The 16,860-nt window shown below is 42.7% G+C and overlaps 1 protein-coding gene across 3 annotated transcripts in view; it reads left to right on the top strand.

Annotated features, from left to right (window-relative positions):
* The first annotated feature begins 658 nt into the window (after positions 1–658).
* The window catches only part of fat3a (FAT atypical cadherin 3a), a 181,696-nt gene continuing 165,494 nt past the window's right edge, over positions 659–16,860 (top strand). For all 3 annotated transcript variants that reach the window (XM_088382036.1, XM_088382035.1, XM_088382034.1), the window contains exon 1: positions 659–771. In XM_088382036.1, the coding sequence (XP_088238162.1) occupies positions 765–771 (7 nt within the window). In that variant the 5' untranslated portion in view covers positions 659–764. The remainder of the gene's footprint in view (positions 772–16,860) is intronic.

The raw sequence follows: 16,860 nt of genomic DNA, 5'->3' as shown, positions 1-16,860 counted from the left end.
CATCAAACGGCAAACATTCTGACCAAATACATCATCTTGAAGACTCAGTGAAAGAATACTTCAAAATAAAGTAATAAAGAAATCAATAGTATTGTTGGTCTCCCTTTTTTGCTAGTGCATTATGGTCTGGAGTAAAATCTGTTGTGGTAATTCTTACGATAGAGCCGAGGTGTCGGTCCGTTAACCTAGAGCTGTGACGGGCTTTGTTGACGTTCATGTGGCGGAACGTCTGCTCACACACGTATGTCGAGCCAAATTGTCCTCTCTTTTTTTTTTTAAACACTTAGTGTCCACCTTTCTTTTCCTCGGGCCACTCATTTTAGTGGAAGGATTCCACTGGAAGGTTTGTGGGTGGCATTAACGTAACACTGTATCTGAAAACTCAGTGCGCGAATTACGAGATGGTGACGTCACAGCCCACACTCGAAATTCGGCACTGATGGAAATAGAGCGCGGAGTGCGCCGGTTCCGTACTACTTAGTACAAATCTGGGAAAATTACGGCCCGCGGGCCACATTCGGCCCTTTATGCGTCCCTGTCCGGCCCGCATGAGGCCAATCGTAATTTAAAAAAAAAAAAAAAAAAAAAAAAAATTGTGTCGTGCGTACAATACAACTGTTTCGCTTTTATTTTGAAAGGCATCGCACTTCCGTGTTGCGTACGTGTATGTGAGCTGTGCGTGAAGGTGAACAGTGCGGAGTAAAGTTGACAAGGAGCGCCGTGTTTTCAACAATACATGGACTGCCAAGTATTTCTTTACATATATGAAAGGTAAAGCCATGTGCCTGATTTGTGGTACACAGGTCGCTGTGTTTAAAGAATATAATTTGAGTCGCCACTACACGACCAAGCATGAGAAAAAATACATCTGTCTGATAAACAGGGCGCATCAGAGGCTGATGCGTTGCTAGCAAAACTGGAAGCCCAACAAGGACTTTTTATCAAACTTCACACCCAGAGATGGAGCGGCTGTCATTTGAGGAAACGTTAAAGAAGTTAAGAATAAATTGTACTGATTAATAATTGTTTTTATTTGACCTTTACACCACAATTTCACATAGCTTAATATAAATATAAACAGAATAATTGTATTCTTCTAATTACCAGTACCAACTATTTAAAATAAATAATTTATTGCATTTTACAATGGAAGAACATTGAGCAGGTTTAAGTTATCGTAGGTGTGGCCCTCTGACACGACTCAGGTTTTTCATGTGGCCCCTTGGAAAAAGTAATTGCCCACCCCTGACTTAGTACGTACATGCACCTGTGAGTGTGCACCGAGCTTTCTGACACGGCTTCCGGGAGTAAATGCGTGGGCGGGCGCTTCCCCATCTATTGGGGAAACATACTATTTGCAGGGAAAATGACCCCCAAAAAAGTTCAATAATACAATTTATTCAGGTTTGGCGGGCCGGATTAAACGGCCCTGTAGTTTGCCCATGTCTGGTTTCGTCACTTCAATGTGTTTATTGTGCACTCAGTTTTTATGTCTCGGCTGGCACGAGTTGATCATTTCAAACAAAGAAGCTCTGAAACTAATGACAGATTTGTTGACTAAAATGTTAATCCAAATACATTTCTGATGAGAAAAATCATCCCAGCTGCTCAGAAACAGTCAAAGGGATGAACATGAGTTGGTGTATTATGAGTGCACTACAATCCTGTCAGCACTTTGATTTAGAGAAGAAATCACCAATGCAGACTTTTATGATGAGTCATGTTGAAGAATGGGTTATGGAAAATGTCATCATGCCAAACCTGATTTTGCTCCTCAACAGCAACACATAGCTCGAACGTTCTGACACCACAATGTAATGGAGCCATGTCTTGCAAAGGTTATGATTTCATATGAACTGCAGTGGTTCAAGAAAACTGATCTTGCCTTTGGCAAACCACAGGAAATCTGTTTTAGTCATAATGGAGTTTATTGTGAACACGCTGGAATAGAGTCTAGTCTAGTGTCTCCATCTCCCATGACGTGAGTCAAATACTATCACGTGCTACACATTGCTGCTGTATTTTACCTTGTTACTTAAAGAAATTACAAAAATAAGTTTGCAGAGAACCTTTGTTTGTGGAAAAAAAATGCTGGCCTGAGGTCATTTGTGATTGCTTTATAATCAACTTGCTCACACAAGAAATATGGCCCATCGGTTGCCCCATTATGACTTGCAGTATCAAGTAACTATATTAATAGATTCGCAGTCAGTTGGAATTTAAGTATCCTGCTAAAATACTCAACAACACAAGGGGCCTGTTGTTTTTACTGTCCACCTGTTTCATATCTGTCATCTCCTCAGAGCACAGAGCTGCCTTAATGAGCAGTATGAGGACAGGCTGCGCTTGGCATAGATTCACATGAAGATTACATTTGATAACCTGCATTTACAGATTAAATATACAGTACTTCTAAATCCTGTGACTATCCATTAAATCTTAAAGGGGGCATAATAAGAACATCAAATGGTCAACCCCTGGCTTCAATTTGCATCATTCCAGCTTGTAATGCTGCGCCTTCCGTTCTGTCAGTTAAAGTCATTAAATCATGTTTTATCTCGCGCAATTAAAACTCAACAAGGCTCAAATTCAAACTGGTTCTCAGAGACAGAAGAGGCACCTGGGTGAACACTCACCCACACACACAGACTGCATTGACTCATTCATGCTTGATCTGGAATGATGATATCATTGCCAAACCGTTAACATCCTAAGGTGGTGGGAGCCAGGCAGCCTTTGTCTGCTGGTGGCTGTTATTGCATTTGGCTGAAAGCATAGTGTTAGGATGCTGGAATGCTCAGCAATGGGCATGAGCCAGTAGAGTCCCTGGCATCTGCTTCCATGGTAGTCCCCCCTGCTACAGCCACATTTGTAGGCTTAGATGGAAGAGTGGGGCAGAAAAACAAAGAGTGAAGGACAAGCTGAACAATTGGTAAAGACAGAGGTAAAATAACGGTCACTTTCTAAGTTCCTCTCACACATAAATTGAGGCTGATGTGTGTGTGTGTGTGTGTGTGTGTGTGCAAGTGGGTGTGCGTGTCTAGGTGTGTATGTGGGAAAGTGTGAAGCTATAAAGTAGCCTTACAGTAAATCTCAGCCAACCTTTTTCTCAGTCACTGAACTGCCATTCATCTTGGATGTTTGCCTGTTTGTTTGTAACAGATTATAAGGCGCCTGAACTAATGAGTATAAGACTAGAAACTTAAAATCACCCCAGCAAGACTGAGATGAAAGGGAGGTGTAAAGCCAAAATAATGGGAAGGAGCTTCAAAGTGAGACACAAATTATCGTAGGTGCGCAGTTTCTGCAATCTAGACAAAGAGTAATGTGGCAGCATTTAGCTTCTGACTTTGACTCCAAAGAGACAGAATTAAAAGTGCCCCATATATGCGGTGAAGAGGAGGAGTTCTTTTGGTTTCAGGCATCGTATGAGCCTGCGTAAGCCCAAGTAAACAGGATTACACTCAATTTACCGTGGCCAGGCTGAACGCTTGTTGTTTTCAATCAGACCATGACAGTTAATTTGGTGCCAGGTTCCGTGTTGCTGTCAACTGACTAAACTGAACTAAATTCAGGCAAGACTGAGAGTAACCAAACTGAACTGTGAAGTTGTGTCAGTCTAAAGAAAATAGCTCTAAGTGGCCACTACACACTCCTCCTGTGAAATGTGATTCATGCACCTTGAAAGTTCCAGCAACAGAATATATACTGAACAGAAATGAAGGGATTCATCCTAGATGAGAACGCACACCCACATACATCTTAACTACCCCATTTGAAAAGACATGAATCGTCGTGCTTTGAAAAATGAAAGGAACTAGTATTAGACAGTATGCATCTGTCGACTTTGGGCAGTATGCGGGGGACACCCTGAACTGGTTGCTAGCAAATCGCAGGGCACACATAATAGACGAACAACCATTTGCACTTGCTTCTCTCTCACACTTACGGACTATTTGGATTGGACAATTGGCATACCACTTTCCAAAAAAACCCTCTTACAAGTACATCTGTACTACTGTGTCGCATTACCTTTCCTTTGGACATATGTAACTAACCGTTTGGGAACTGCGGACTCGCTGTTGAAGCTTTGTAGGTGGAATTCTTTCCTATTTTTGCTTGACCAACTTCAACAGTGCAGAGTCCCCATGGTTGCATTTTGCCCTTCATATTCAACCAAACTTTTTCAATAGTAGACTGCTGGCAGGCCACCAGTACTTACTTTGTATTTAAAACAGGTGCCTTGGCACAACAAGTTGGAAAACACCAATCCAAACATTACTCACCAAAATTAGAGTTATTGAATAAGTCCTTTATGACGTAAATTAAACAAGGTGTAGAAGAAAGATGATGATGATGATGATGATGATGATGATTATTATTATAATTATTATCCATTTGATAATAATTATACATAAATGAGCTCAGCTCAAACATAAAAAAGACTTCATCTGTTTATTCACAGGACACACAGACACTCAATTCTCTTTATTGAAAACATCACAATAGGTTTAAAATGAAACGAGATGTACTGTAACCATAGTCTTTCAGTTTTAATTTCAGAGAATTTACATCCAAATCAGGTAAACAGTGTTTGAATGATCACAGTTCATAAATGTGCCTCCCAGTTTTTAACAACAGCATCACATGCGTTTAGCCAAGTTCCTATGATATCCTAAACAACTCAGTCATGAACGTATCGACTTTCATCAAGTTGTGATTCCAAGTTGTCTGTTTTATGGACATACAATCTTGGCTTGGATTTATAAAGACTGTTGTGGCGTTTTACGATGGTGGATACTGGAGCTAGGATACTGGAGAAGCATACGGGGCAGGATGTGCCCCACTACAATACGATTTGCACATGCCTAAAAGTGTGAATCATGAGGCGTTGCCATAATCATTTTAATTTTTCATAAATTGGCTGCATTATCAACATGGAACATACCGTATTTTCCGCACTATAAGGTGCACCGGATTATAAGGCGCACCTTCAATGAATGGCTCATTTAAAAACTTTGTTCATATATAAGGCGCACCGGATTATAAAGCACATAGAATAAATAAGTCAACGTTGCTCAAACGTTCACGCAATCACAATATAGTAACACTCGAAATAGTGAAAACAATAACAATATATCAATAACTCAACGTTGTTCAACCGTTAATATCACACAACACAAAATAAACACGTAAAGCTTACTTTAATAAGTTAGTCCTCATCCACGAATCCATATTGGTCCATATATAAGGCGCACCGGATTATAAAGCGCATTGTCGGCTTTTGAGAAAATTGGAGGTTTTTAGGTGCGCCTTATAGTGCGGAAAATACGGTAGTTATTCAATGTACATTTCTTTTTTGAGAGTATCCGTACAAGTTTTTTTTTTGTATACACATAATCATATAATCTGCACAGCAACTGTTCATGATGCGTTAAAAGGGCAACTTGGGAAAATGTGCTATGACATGTACAACAATAGCTGAAACGTTTTCTTGGCTGTTAAAGTGTGGGAATTACAAAGGGCACAGATTTGGAAAATACAGGCACTTGTCCTGTTCCCTCCTTACTGATGCCCATACTTACAGAATAGCTTCCTTTCCCATTTCTGTCTTTCAAAGAAATTTAAACCGCATACAACATAGAGATACCTAGTAGTGAAAAGTAATGAGACACAGGTAAGGCAAATATCACAGGCGAACATAAAGGTATGGTAGGCCAGGTAATAACTTGACTGAGAAGGAGATAAATAGGTCCAGGATATTGAACACAGTCTAGAAACATGCCTGGAGAACTCAAGTGGGATTTTATTGCAGTTGGATGTAAATCGAATGTAAATTCAAGAAGCGTTTTTTTGTTTTTGTTCTTTTTTCTTCAGTACAGAGACCACAAACGGGGTAATGATAGCGAAAGGAGATCATAACCATTTGAAATGTTAAGACGGAGCAGTCAGTTCATGTTTTGCTGCTGGCTGGTTGGCATTAGACAATCAGGAAAGGGGTGAAGGTCTATTGCAGTAATATGATAATGTAAAAAATACATGCCACACATATTCATGTGTACACTCAATATAACATTCTGCTTCAGCTTGTACATTGTTATCTTTGTGTGAACCACAATATGGTTTGTCACTAGTAATAAGGCTAGAAATCTTTTATTTTTAGAAAATGTAGAATGTGAGGTTATTGTCGGTCAAATACAAATTCAATCAGTTGGAAGAGAATCAATCAATTTGAGCTGTCAAGGTAATTCATTTTATTTACATATTTGCAATGGTCATCTCATAAGGAGTAAGTCTATGGAATACTACAAAGAAGCATTTGGGAACTGTGGATAAGTCAAAACATCCTTACAACAGACATCTTTTTGAGAGACAAAAAATAAACTGTTTGTTTTGATCAGACACTTCAGTGCAGTTTATGCCAACCAACTAAGATTCCAGATGGTTTATTAACTCTAGAAAAAAAAAAGCACTTAACCCTGGCTTTGCTGCATTTTTCCTGTTTGACACATTCACAAATGTGCAAGTGTTCTATGTAACGCTTTTACGTTTATGTAAATCTTCAAAGCTAGGATGTTTTTGTCGGCTTAAACTATACTGTCTGTCGCAGTTTGTTTATTTTTTCCCAACATCAATTCTGACATATTTGCTTTCTTAGACTTTTGGAGTACAATCTAACTCGTGCTCTGTGGATTTGGCTGTGGTTCCATTTGTCTTGATTGACCAAAATGGAGAATGTGAAATGGACTAAAGATTATGAATTGGTAAACATTCAAGTAACTGTTGTTTTGTTTTCTTCAGGCCAAGGTTTCATTTGTGCTATTTTACATTTTGTATTTGACAATTTCTGATTCTATGAGAAGGGAGTGTAACCTGTTATTTGAGCAGGAGAGGATTGTAATTAGGACTTGTGTATGGATGTTTATGGATGTACTGTTTATGTTTACTTACAGTATGTATTGTAGTTTGGTGTGATTTTGTGATGTAATGATTCAGACTGCCCAAGTTGCTAACCAGTCAATGACTGACCTGTAGTCTGCTACCGTCATTGCGTGGGTTGAAAATAGGATATCTAATAGATGGAGGGGCTATTGGGACACAGCCATTCATCTGCATGCATTTAGTGGTGGTCTATTTGGTGTTGGTTAAGGCTTAATCACAAACTTTTTTTCCCCTCAGTTAAGTTCTTCCCCAGATGTTCCTGCTCCATTACTGTCAAAGAAAACAGCTGTGTGTAAGTCAGGGTGTGCAGTTGGATCTGTGTGAATGTGTATGTTTTATTATTGTGTGCAGACCTCCAGGCGATTACTGAGAAACAGGAGCTTTTCGTCTCACCAAAGTAACTACTTCAGGTCAGAACGGGAATGCCACGATTATAAATACCGCCTGATTGTGCTCATGACCAACAAAAAAATGGTCTAAAGCCTTTAGCCTAACATAAATCCCAGAGAGCAAATTCCTCGTTACTGCAGCAGCGCAAGCAGTTATGTTCATGGTCCTAATTTACACCCAGGAGGAATACACCCTTTAGATCTGCTTTATGCTGCTGCCTTATGCTTGGCTCAGACATCAGCTTCTTGCAAGGATCAGTCTCAAGAGTACTTCTTTCAATGTATCTCATCTTCTCCGCCCAGCTTGTCACCACTGCATTCTCTCATTCCGTTCTTTTTTGCATCCAATTCAGTCTGGTACGCACTCGGGCTGCACGACAGTGGAAAAACATTCAATGTGCAATGTAGGTCTTGAGTATTACGATATCGATATTAGAACCATTATTTTCATATAGAATCTTTTGTCATCTAATGAAATAATTTTTTCATGCAGCCAAATAAGCAGCCTCAATCCTTAGCTAATTAATTGTAACAGCAATTAAAGTAAAACGTTGTTCAGTGTTGATAATGCCACTACTATTCTATTTTTTGGTGATGCGCTGTTAACATTAGACATTAAAACAATTTCACATGAAACTTATTACACATCTTTGTAATACACATTGCATAGGCCATTATCGTGATGACAATATTTTTTTCGCTGTATTGTGCAACCCTGTACACATATAATAATCTAGTCGATTTTAATCTTGATTCTTCTTTCCCCATGAAAAAGAGCAAGAACTGGTTATTTTAAGAATAACAAATTTCCTGTCCTTGGAAAACGTAGGGCCTACAATTCTGAATAGTAAAAAAAAAATAAAAAATGGCTGTGACTATTGTCACTTGGAATGGAACGCCAGTAAATGCAGTTGACTGGAGATGAAGAAAGAACAAAAAAATAACGGCTACTGGAAACAGTGCAAAACTCAATGTGCAATGAACATTATAAATGGAGGACCAACACGTTTAGTAGTTGTGTCAAGTGCTATTGTCAGCAACCTCACTATTCAGCTTCCAGTCATGCTGTAAACCAACCAGTCAGCCGTCCTGTTAAGTACAACGTCAATCTCAATCCAGGAATACGATCATGATTTAACATGCTTGCCGTCAAATGCCATCATGCTCATGTTTCTCACAAGCGTGGAAACTGGTTAGGTGCAATCTATAACACCTATATTTCCGAAAGGTATATTAATTCTAGAAAGGTTATGGATTTGGGACCCTTCAAATGAATATCACTTTTGTCTCCATTACCTCAGAGCTGCAAATTGAAAATACTTTTTAAGAGCCCCTTTTAGTCAAATCATCATCAGTTTTCTCTTTGTTATGGCACCACTGCTCTGAAGAATAGGCACTTAAAACTTTGATTCATATTTCATTGGTTGACATTTTTCCTGATTGTTTGAGACACTCAACAATGTACAGTATATTGTGTCATGCTTTTACACAAGAATTCAAATATTTCCACTAAAATGTAAAAAATATAGAAAACTAAAGATATTGGTTTTGCAAATGTACACAACAGCTTAAATTTACCTAACTGCCTTATTTAGGATACAGTGGAATCCTGGTTGATGAAGTTAATTGCTTCCATACAGCAAAAGTTCATGAACCAAAGCATCTTTTCCATTGAAATGAATAAAAATATAATGAAGAATCTATTCCAGCCTCAGAATAAATTTGTTTACCCTGTCCTTATGAGTTCAGTTGAAAAGAGATCTATCCGTCCCTCCGTTCATCCATCCATGCATCTTCAACACCGCTTATCCTGTACAGGGTTGTGGGTAAAAGAAATTCAGCACTTAAAAAATGCAAACAATGGCCCTCATCTATTAACGTTTATGTACCGATTTGTACGTAAAATGTGCGTCCACCTAGATTCAGTGCCAAATCAATGTCAATGTATGTAGATCTTCATTTACTCTTTTAATGACCTGTTTCTTATTTAATTTATTTTGCATATTCAACCCTGCACATTTTTGCACTGCAATTTTTGTATAAACATTAGGGTAAAAGCATGCTGGCTGAGAACGGATTATTGCATTTTCAGTTTTTTCTAATGGAGAAAATTCCTTTGGAACTCAACGGTTTCGTTTTCTTCTGGAACGAATTAGCATTGAGATTCGAGGTTGTACTGTAATCAATTGCTGTGAGCAAAGTCCTTAGGTGGAGTCTCTTTTTAAAACACACACAATTACAAAGGCTTGTTTAAAAAAACAAAAAACAAAACGTGAGTTCTTTGTTTCAGTGTGCCACTGTGTGACATCCAAAAAGAAGAAACTGGATGGTCTTCCAATTCCTGCTGTGAGTTGTGTTTCTATCAGATATGCACGGTGATTTGTTGAGGGAATGAATGTTATAATTTTGTGTAATCAGGTCTACAGGGTTATTTCTTTCCAATCTATGCATGAGCAGTAGCTTGATAGAAGTCACTGGGACTCTGAAGCTCTTGCATACTAATCGGAACGCTATCATCCATATTCATGCCATCCGTCTGTTCTCATGCTGGAGCATTGTCTATGTGTGTGTGTGTGTGCGTGCACTAAGGAAATGGAGAGCTGTATTCACATAATATATATAGCACATAATAATAATAATTGTGGACAAACTGTTCTCTTGTTTGTAGTTCCATGTTGCTTTTGTAATGCTCTCTCTCAATATATATACATATATTTAGCAAAACCCAGCTACTTACAATAAGATAAAGACAAAAATATATAAAACAAGAAAAACGAATTTGCTCATTTGCATATGGTCATGTCTGATGTTAAGTGAGTACTTTTAAACCTGGTCTAACATTTGTCACCTCCATGACAATACGACAGAATTTTTCTCCACTCTAGAAGCACATTTAGAGACCACAGTTTCACGCCACAGTTGTACAATGCTCTCTTAAATCAAAGGCCCTCTTAATTCATCTGCCACCCTGAAAACGCACCAGCTAATGGAAGGACACTGTCACATACAGAAAAATGCTCGCCATTGCTCAAACACTTAATGTTGCGTGTGCCTACGTATGTATTTATGTGTGTGTGTGTGTGTGTGTGTGTGTGTGTGTGTGTGCGTGCGTGTGTGTGTGTGTGTGTGTGTGTGTGCACGTGTGCATGCACTGTGCACAAGCCGTTGTCTCCCTGTGCTGACCCTATGCCCCTTTCCCGATGTGCTATGATGTTGACACTGCAAGGTCATTTTATAACTCCTCCAAACAGAAGGGACAGCAAGTAAATTAAATGACCATATGATGATTCGAGAACTCCGCTCGTCTGGGCCCTACCTGCGCAGCTCGATGGTCCTCACGGCTGATGGCGGTGCCCTCTCGGTAGTAGATGGGCTGAAGCGCTGGGCCGAGTACTTTGAGGAGTTGTATCGGGCCGAACCTCCACACTGCAAGCTCTCTGCTGTAGGCATCCAGAGCCTGGTGCCTAACCCACCCCTCAGCATTGATGCGCCTACCCTTGAGGAAGTCCGAAAGGCTCTGGGTCAGCTGAGGGATGGAAAGGGTCCGGGAATCTGCGGTGTCTGTGCAGAGATGCTCGAAGCTGGAGGGGATGTGCTCCGGTGGTTGCACACGCTGATTTGCTCTGTATGGAGCTCAGGGCTCATCCCCACCGACTGGAAAAGGGGCATTGTCGTCCCTATCTGGAAGGGGAAGGGTGATATCCAGGAGTGTAACAACCACCGAGGGGTTACCCTTCTCTCGGTGCCAGGCAAAGTCTTCGCCCGGGTACTTCTAAACAGGATACGTCAGCAGCTCTTAGACCACCAGCGTCCTGAGCAGTCCCGTTTCACACCAAAAAGATCAACCGTAGACCGCATCCTTGTGCTTCGCGTTCTCACCGAGCGCTTTCAAGAATTCGATTGAAAGCTGCTTGCAGCCTATATTGATTTCAAGAAGGCGTTCGACTCACTCAGTAGAGATGCTCTGTGGAGACTTCTGGGGCTACGTGGGATCACCCCGCAGCTAGCCCATCTCATCTTGGCTCTATACTCCGACACAGAAAGTGCTGTTAAGTACGGAGGCACCACCTCTGACTTCTTTCCAGTCAATACTGGGGTGAGGCAGCACCAACTTTTCAGCACTTGTGTGGACTGGATTGTGGGCCGCGTTGTAGACAGGATGGACTGCAGGGCGTCGTTCGGCAATGTTCGGATCACTGATCCGGACTTTGCTGACGACGCTGTAATCTTTGCGGAGACCCTAGACGTCTTGACCGAAGCACTTGAAGTGCTGAGTGAGGAGGCGGAGCCGCTGGGACTGCGTCTCCTGGATCAAGACGAAGATCCAGGTCTTCGGTGACTTTCTGGACGCTGCTATCGAGTCAGCCGATGTGGTGGGTGAGAAGATGGAGATCGTAGACAAGTTCACTTATCTCGGCAGCGTGGTTCACCGCTCCGCTTCATGTGAGGCTAAGGTCGCTCGTCGGCTTGGTCTTGCGCATGGAGCAATGGGCTCGCTGAATGGGACTGTTTGGCGCTCCCAATATCCGAGCACGTTGACAAAGGTTCGAGTCTTTCGTTCACTGGTCATGCCCGTCCTGCTTTACTCTTGTGAAGCATGGACACTGACTGGCGGGCAAAGGCAAAGACTCAACACCTTTATGTGCACCTCCCTCCGTCGCATCCTCAGGATCCACTGGCGAGACCGTGTGTCAAATCAGACGGTACTCGAGCGAGGGGGGATGGAGTGCGTCAACTGCCAGATATGGGAGCGACAGCTGCGCTTTTACAGCCACGTGGTACGCTACCTGCCCTCGGATCCAGTGAGCAGGATTTTGTCCACTCCGGACCCGAGGGGATGGAAGCGCCCAGTAGGGCGACCGAGTGCGCGGTGGTTGGAGCAGCTCGGGAAGCATCTTGAGATTGTGGGTGTGTCGGGCCGGGCGGGCGCTCGGTCCAACGCCGTAAGGTCACCGATGGAGTGGAGCAAGAAGGAGAGCGCAACGAAGCGTCACCTCGACATGTGCCCCCATACCTGACCTGACCTGACATTTAAATATGCTGAAAAAATATTTGTGGTCTGTGCATTGTGGGTGGTTAGATCATTAGTCATCTGCTCATTTATTTGGCCAACAGTTTGTTTGACTTCCCAGCCATTTTGTTATATCTGCCCTTATTCCATGGAGCTGTTTGAGTTTTCTGTCACTGCTTGCTGTTTTTCACAAGTGAGTTCTGAGTTGTTTCACAGCTGTCACTGATTAGATTCAACATTAATTGTAATTTGGATGTTCACAGTCAAACACAAATATCACAACCTAGCCAACGTCGTGTTGCGGTTTCGTTGCTATGCAAAGTCCGCTAGACGAATACATTGCTAATTGTGAACTGAACTTTTGACTTGTTGCTCTCATTGTGTTTGTGTGTGTCTTTGTCTCTGTGTGCGTGCGTGCGCACAACTAAAACAAGACATGGTAGCACATGGTCCACTGAGACAATCTAATCACTGTTCTAATTAAACACACTCACATGACACAGTTGATGTGTATCCTGATACAATTTGTGCCTTAATGCCATCTTTATGAGAATCCCCACACTTAATTAGACAAGTCAGATGATTTGTTTCACAAAAGAAGTGCCAGAAAAATAACTGATTTTAAATGTTTCTAAAGGGAAGGAGGTTATCATTTGGTTGGGTGAATAGTCAATGTATCATAATTTTCATGGTACTAAAATGAGTTGTTGGCTTGTTTTGACACCGAGATTTGTCTTTTTCCTCTTTTTTATTGGAAAAAAATGAGATCTGTTATCACAATTCCTCCATTTGAAACAAGGCTTTAAAAGATACTCCCTAATCCAGTCTTATATCAGATCACAGCAGTATCAGTTTGAGTTTCACTTTCTGACTTTATCTGTGTTCTCTTGGACGTGAGCCATGAAATCAGTGGCTAAAATATTATGTCGATAACTTACTTCCCCAAAGTCTTAGAACTGTCAACAAAGTATTAAAATACATCAAAGTGGGACCGCTAAATTCTAATGCCCTTCACATGCAGTTTTGAATTAAATGATTAATTTAAATTGTATAATCCCTAATCACATATTTCTTCACCCTGAAAACTGCGCAAAATCTGACCAGCATCTAGGAATTGATTACCGTAATTTCCGGACTATAAACCGCAACTTTTATCCAAAATTTTGAATCCTGCGGCTTATAGTCAGGTGCGGCTTATATAAGATTTTTTTCGTGATTTTTGTGATGACTTGATCACTTTTATACACTCGTAAAAAGGCTGTGGACCACTGTTGTGCGGTATCTTGAAGAAAAAAACAACAACAAAAATACTATTTTGAAACACTACTATGGCTGCTGCTTATTCTGGCTGTGTTGCTTGTGACTATTATGAGCTTTAGTAGGAATGCACGCTAGGTAATCTGCATCAAAGGGCTCTAAACCCTTTCTTTTACTCTGCCATGTGACTCAGAGATTACACAAAGCAGTGGCGCTGTTTGGACCATATGCATTGTATTAAAACCCAATCAATCAGCATTTAAATTAAATTCTTCTGACATTTTGCTCACCAAAAACAAGTTGTAATGAATGTGAACTTTTAATGCATTTTATTCAGAAAGTTACTTTGAACCCTGAGGCTTAAATGGCGGCGTGGCGTATTTATGGATTTTTACAGCTTTCTGTGTACTGTCTTTCTTTGTAAAAAACTCATGTGCACGTGCGGGTTATAGTCCGGTGCGGCTTATGTAAGAAAAAAAATAAAATATCCCTGAATTTTAGCTGGTGCGGTTTATAGTCCGGTGCGGTTTATAGTCCGGAAATTACGGTATATACGACCATAAATGTTCCCTTGTATGTAACGGGAGACATTCAAGATTCAAGATTCAAGAGTTTTTTATTCGCCATGTTTGAGCGTGCCAAACAAGGAATTTGACTTCGGTAAATCACAGCCTCTGTTCAACATTTAGGTGACTAACAACAACACTCAGGACATGTGAAGAATGAAAGATATTCTCAAACACCCCCTGATCTTAAACTGATCTTAAACTCCCAAGAGGGCAAGGAAAAACTCAAAACTCCAGCTAGAGGAAATGAGAAACCTTGAGAAGAGACCACAGATGGGAGGGTCCCTCTTCTAGGATGACCAGGCTGCAATGGATGCAGAGAGGACACATAGTACAAACAGTGTAGACAAAAAAGGTGTGGAAAGCGGGATGTTATTGCACAGTAATGACTCTGAGACTCTAAGAGTGGTGTGAGTTCATCAGAGCGACAGCCTGGGGGAAGAAGCTGTCTCTGTGTCTGCTGGTTTTAGTGTACAGAGCTCTATAACGGCGTCCGGAGGGGAGTAGTTCAAACAGGCTGCAACCTGGGTGCGAAGGGTCTGTTGAGATGTTACTTGCACGTTTCCTGGTCCTGGACAGGTACAAGTCTTGGATAGATGGGAGGTTGATTCCAATTATCTTTTCTGCAGTCCTTATTGTCCGTTGCAGTCTGTGCTTGTCTTATTTGGAGGCTGATCCAAACCAGACAGTGATGGAGGTGCAGAGGACAGACTGGATGATGGCAGTGTAGAAGGTCTTCAGCAGCTCCCGCCGCAGGTTGAACTTCTTGAGCTGTCTCAGGAAGTACAGCCTCTGCTGGGCCTTCTTCCGGACAGAGTCTATGTGGCCGGTCTATTTCAGGTCCCGAGAGATTGTGGTTCCCAGGAACTTGAAGGTGTCTGATGAGAGAATAGTATTACTGCGGATAGTGAGGGGTGAAAGTGGTGAAGGGCCTCGCCTGAAGTCCACTGTCATCTCCACGGTCTTGAGCGGGTTCAGGTCCAGGTGGTTTTGGCTGCACCAGTGGACCAGCCGCTCCACCTCCTGTCTGTACGCAGTCTCGTACCGTTCTTGATCAGTCCGATGAGAGTGGTGTCGTCTGCATACTTCAGGAGCTTCACGGAAGAGTCACTTGCGGAGAAATCGTTGGTGTAGAGGGAGAAGAGCAGTGGGGAGAGGACGCACCCCTGAGGGGCTCCAGTGTTGGTGGTCAGGGTGTCAGATGTGATGCTCCCCAGCCTCACACGCTGTCTCCTGTTGGTCAGGAAGCTGGTGATCCACTGACAGGTGGAGGCAGGTACCGTGAGCTGGATGAGCTTCTGTTGGAGGATGTCAGGAGCGATGGTGTTGAACGCCGAGCTGAAGTCCACAAACAGGATCCTGGCGTACTTTCCTGGGGTGTCCAGGTGTTGCAGGATGTAGTGCAGTCCCATGTTGACCGCATCATCCACCGACCTGTTTGCCCGGTAGGCAAACTGGAGGGGGTCCAGCAGGGGCCCCGTGACATCCTTCAGGTGGTTCAGCACTAACCTCTCGAAAGATTTCATGACCACAGATGTCAGTGCAACAGGTCTATAGTCATTCAGACCTGTGATGGCGGGCTTCTTGGCCACTGGAACGATGGTGGAGCTCTTGAAACACGAGGGCACCTCACACAGCTCCAGGGAACGGTTGAAGATCCGTGCAAAGGTGGGCGCCAGCTGCTCAGCGCAGACTTTCAAGCAGGAAGGTGACACGCCGTCTGGGCCCGGTGCCTTCCTGATCTTTTGTTTCCGGAACATCTGGCACACTTCCTTCTCGCGAATCTGGAGTGCGGGCGTGGCCTCTGCAAAAGAGAGAGTCGGTGACCACGGTGATGGAGGTGTGGACAGAGCAGTTGTGGGGTGAGGTGAGTATGTGGATTGTGCTGCAGGAGGTCCCGTTGTGTGGGAGGACCGATCAAACCTGCAGTAGAACCTGTTTAGCTGGTTAGCGAGCCTTGGGCTCTCCACAGGACGGGGCATTCGTTTCTTGAAGCCCGTGATGCTCTGCAGGCCTTTCCACACTGTTGAGGGATCAGGATTGGCAGAGAGGTGTCTCTCCAGGCTCTCCCCGTAACAACTCCTGGCTTTCCTGACCTCTCAGTTCAGTGTGTTTCTGGTCTGCTTGAACAGGTCCCGGTCGCCGCTCCTGTAGGCCTCCTCCTTGACTTTGCGCAGCCTCCTAAGGTTCGGTGTAAACCAAGGTTTGTCGTTGTTGTACGTGCAGAAGGTCTTAGTCTGCACACACAGATCCTCACAAAAACTGATGTATGATGTGACAGTGTCAGTGAGTTCATGCAAGTCTGAATTTGCAGCTTCAAAAACTCTCCAATCGGTGCAGTCAAAGCAGGCTTGGAGGTCCTGCCTTGACTCCACTGTCCACTTCCTGACAGTCCTCACCACAGGGTTAGAAGTTTTTAGTTTCTGTCTGTAGGCAGGGATCAGATGAACTAGACAGTGGTCCGAGAGTCCTAAAGCTGCATGAGCCACAGAGTCGTATGCATCCTTAATTACGGTGTAGCAGTGGTCCAGTGTCTGTGCCCCTCTGGTGGGACACGTTATGTGCTGTCTGTATCTGGGGAGTTCGTGTGCGAGGTTCGCCCTGTTAAGATCACCCAGAACAATGATTAGTGAATTTGGTAGAAGTTTCTTCATGTCTGTCACCTGGTCAGCTAGCATCTGCGTGACTTCACTCG

Source organism: Syngnathus floridae, chromosome 7 (genome assembly GCF_059516105.1).
Source record: "Syngnathus floridae isolate MCC-2025c chromosome 7, RoL_Sflo_1.0, whole genome shotgun sequence".
NCBI classification, from domain to species: domain Eukaryota; kingdom Metazoa; phylum Chordata; class Actinopteri; order Syngnathiformes; family Syngnathidae; genus Syngnathus; species Syngnathus floridae.
Note: the sequence above shows the minus strand (reverse complement) of the source record. Positions and strands in the feature narration are given on the sequence as shown.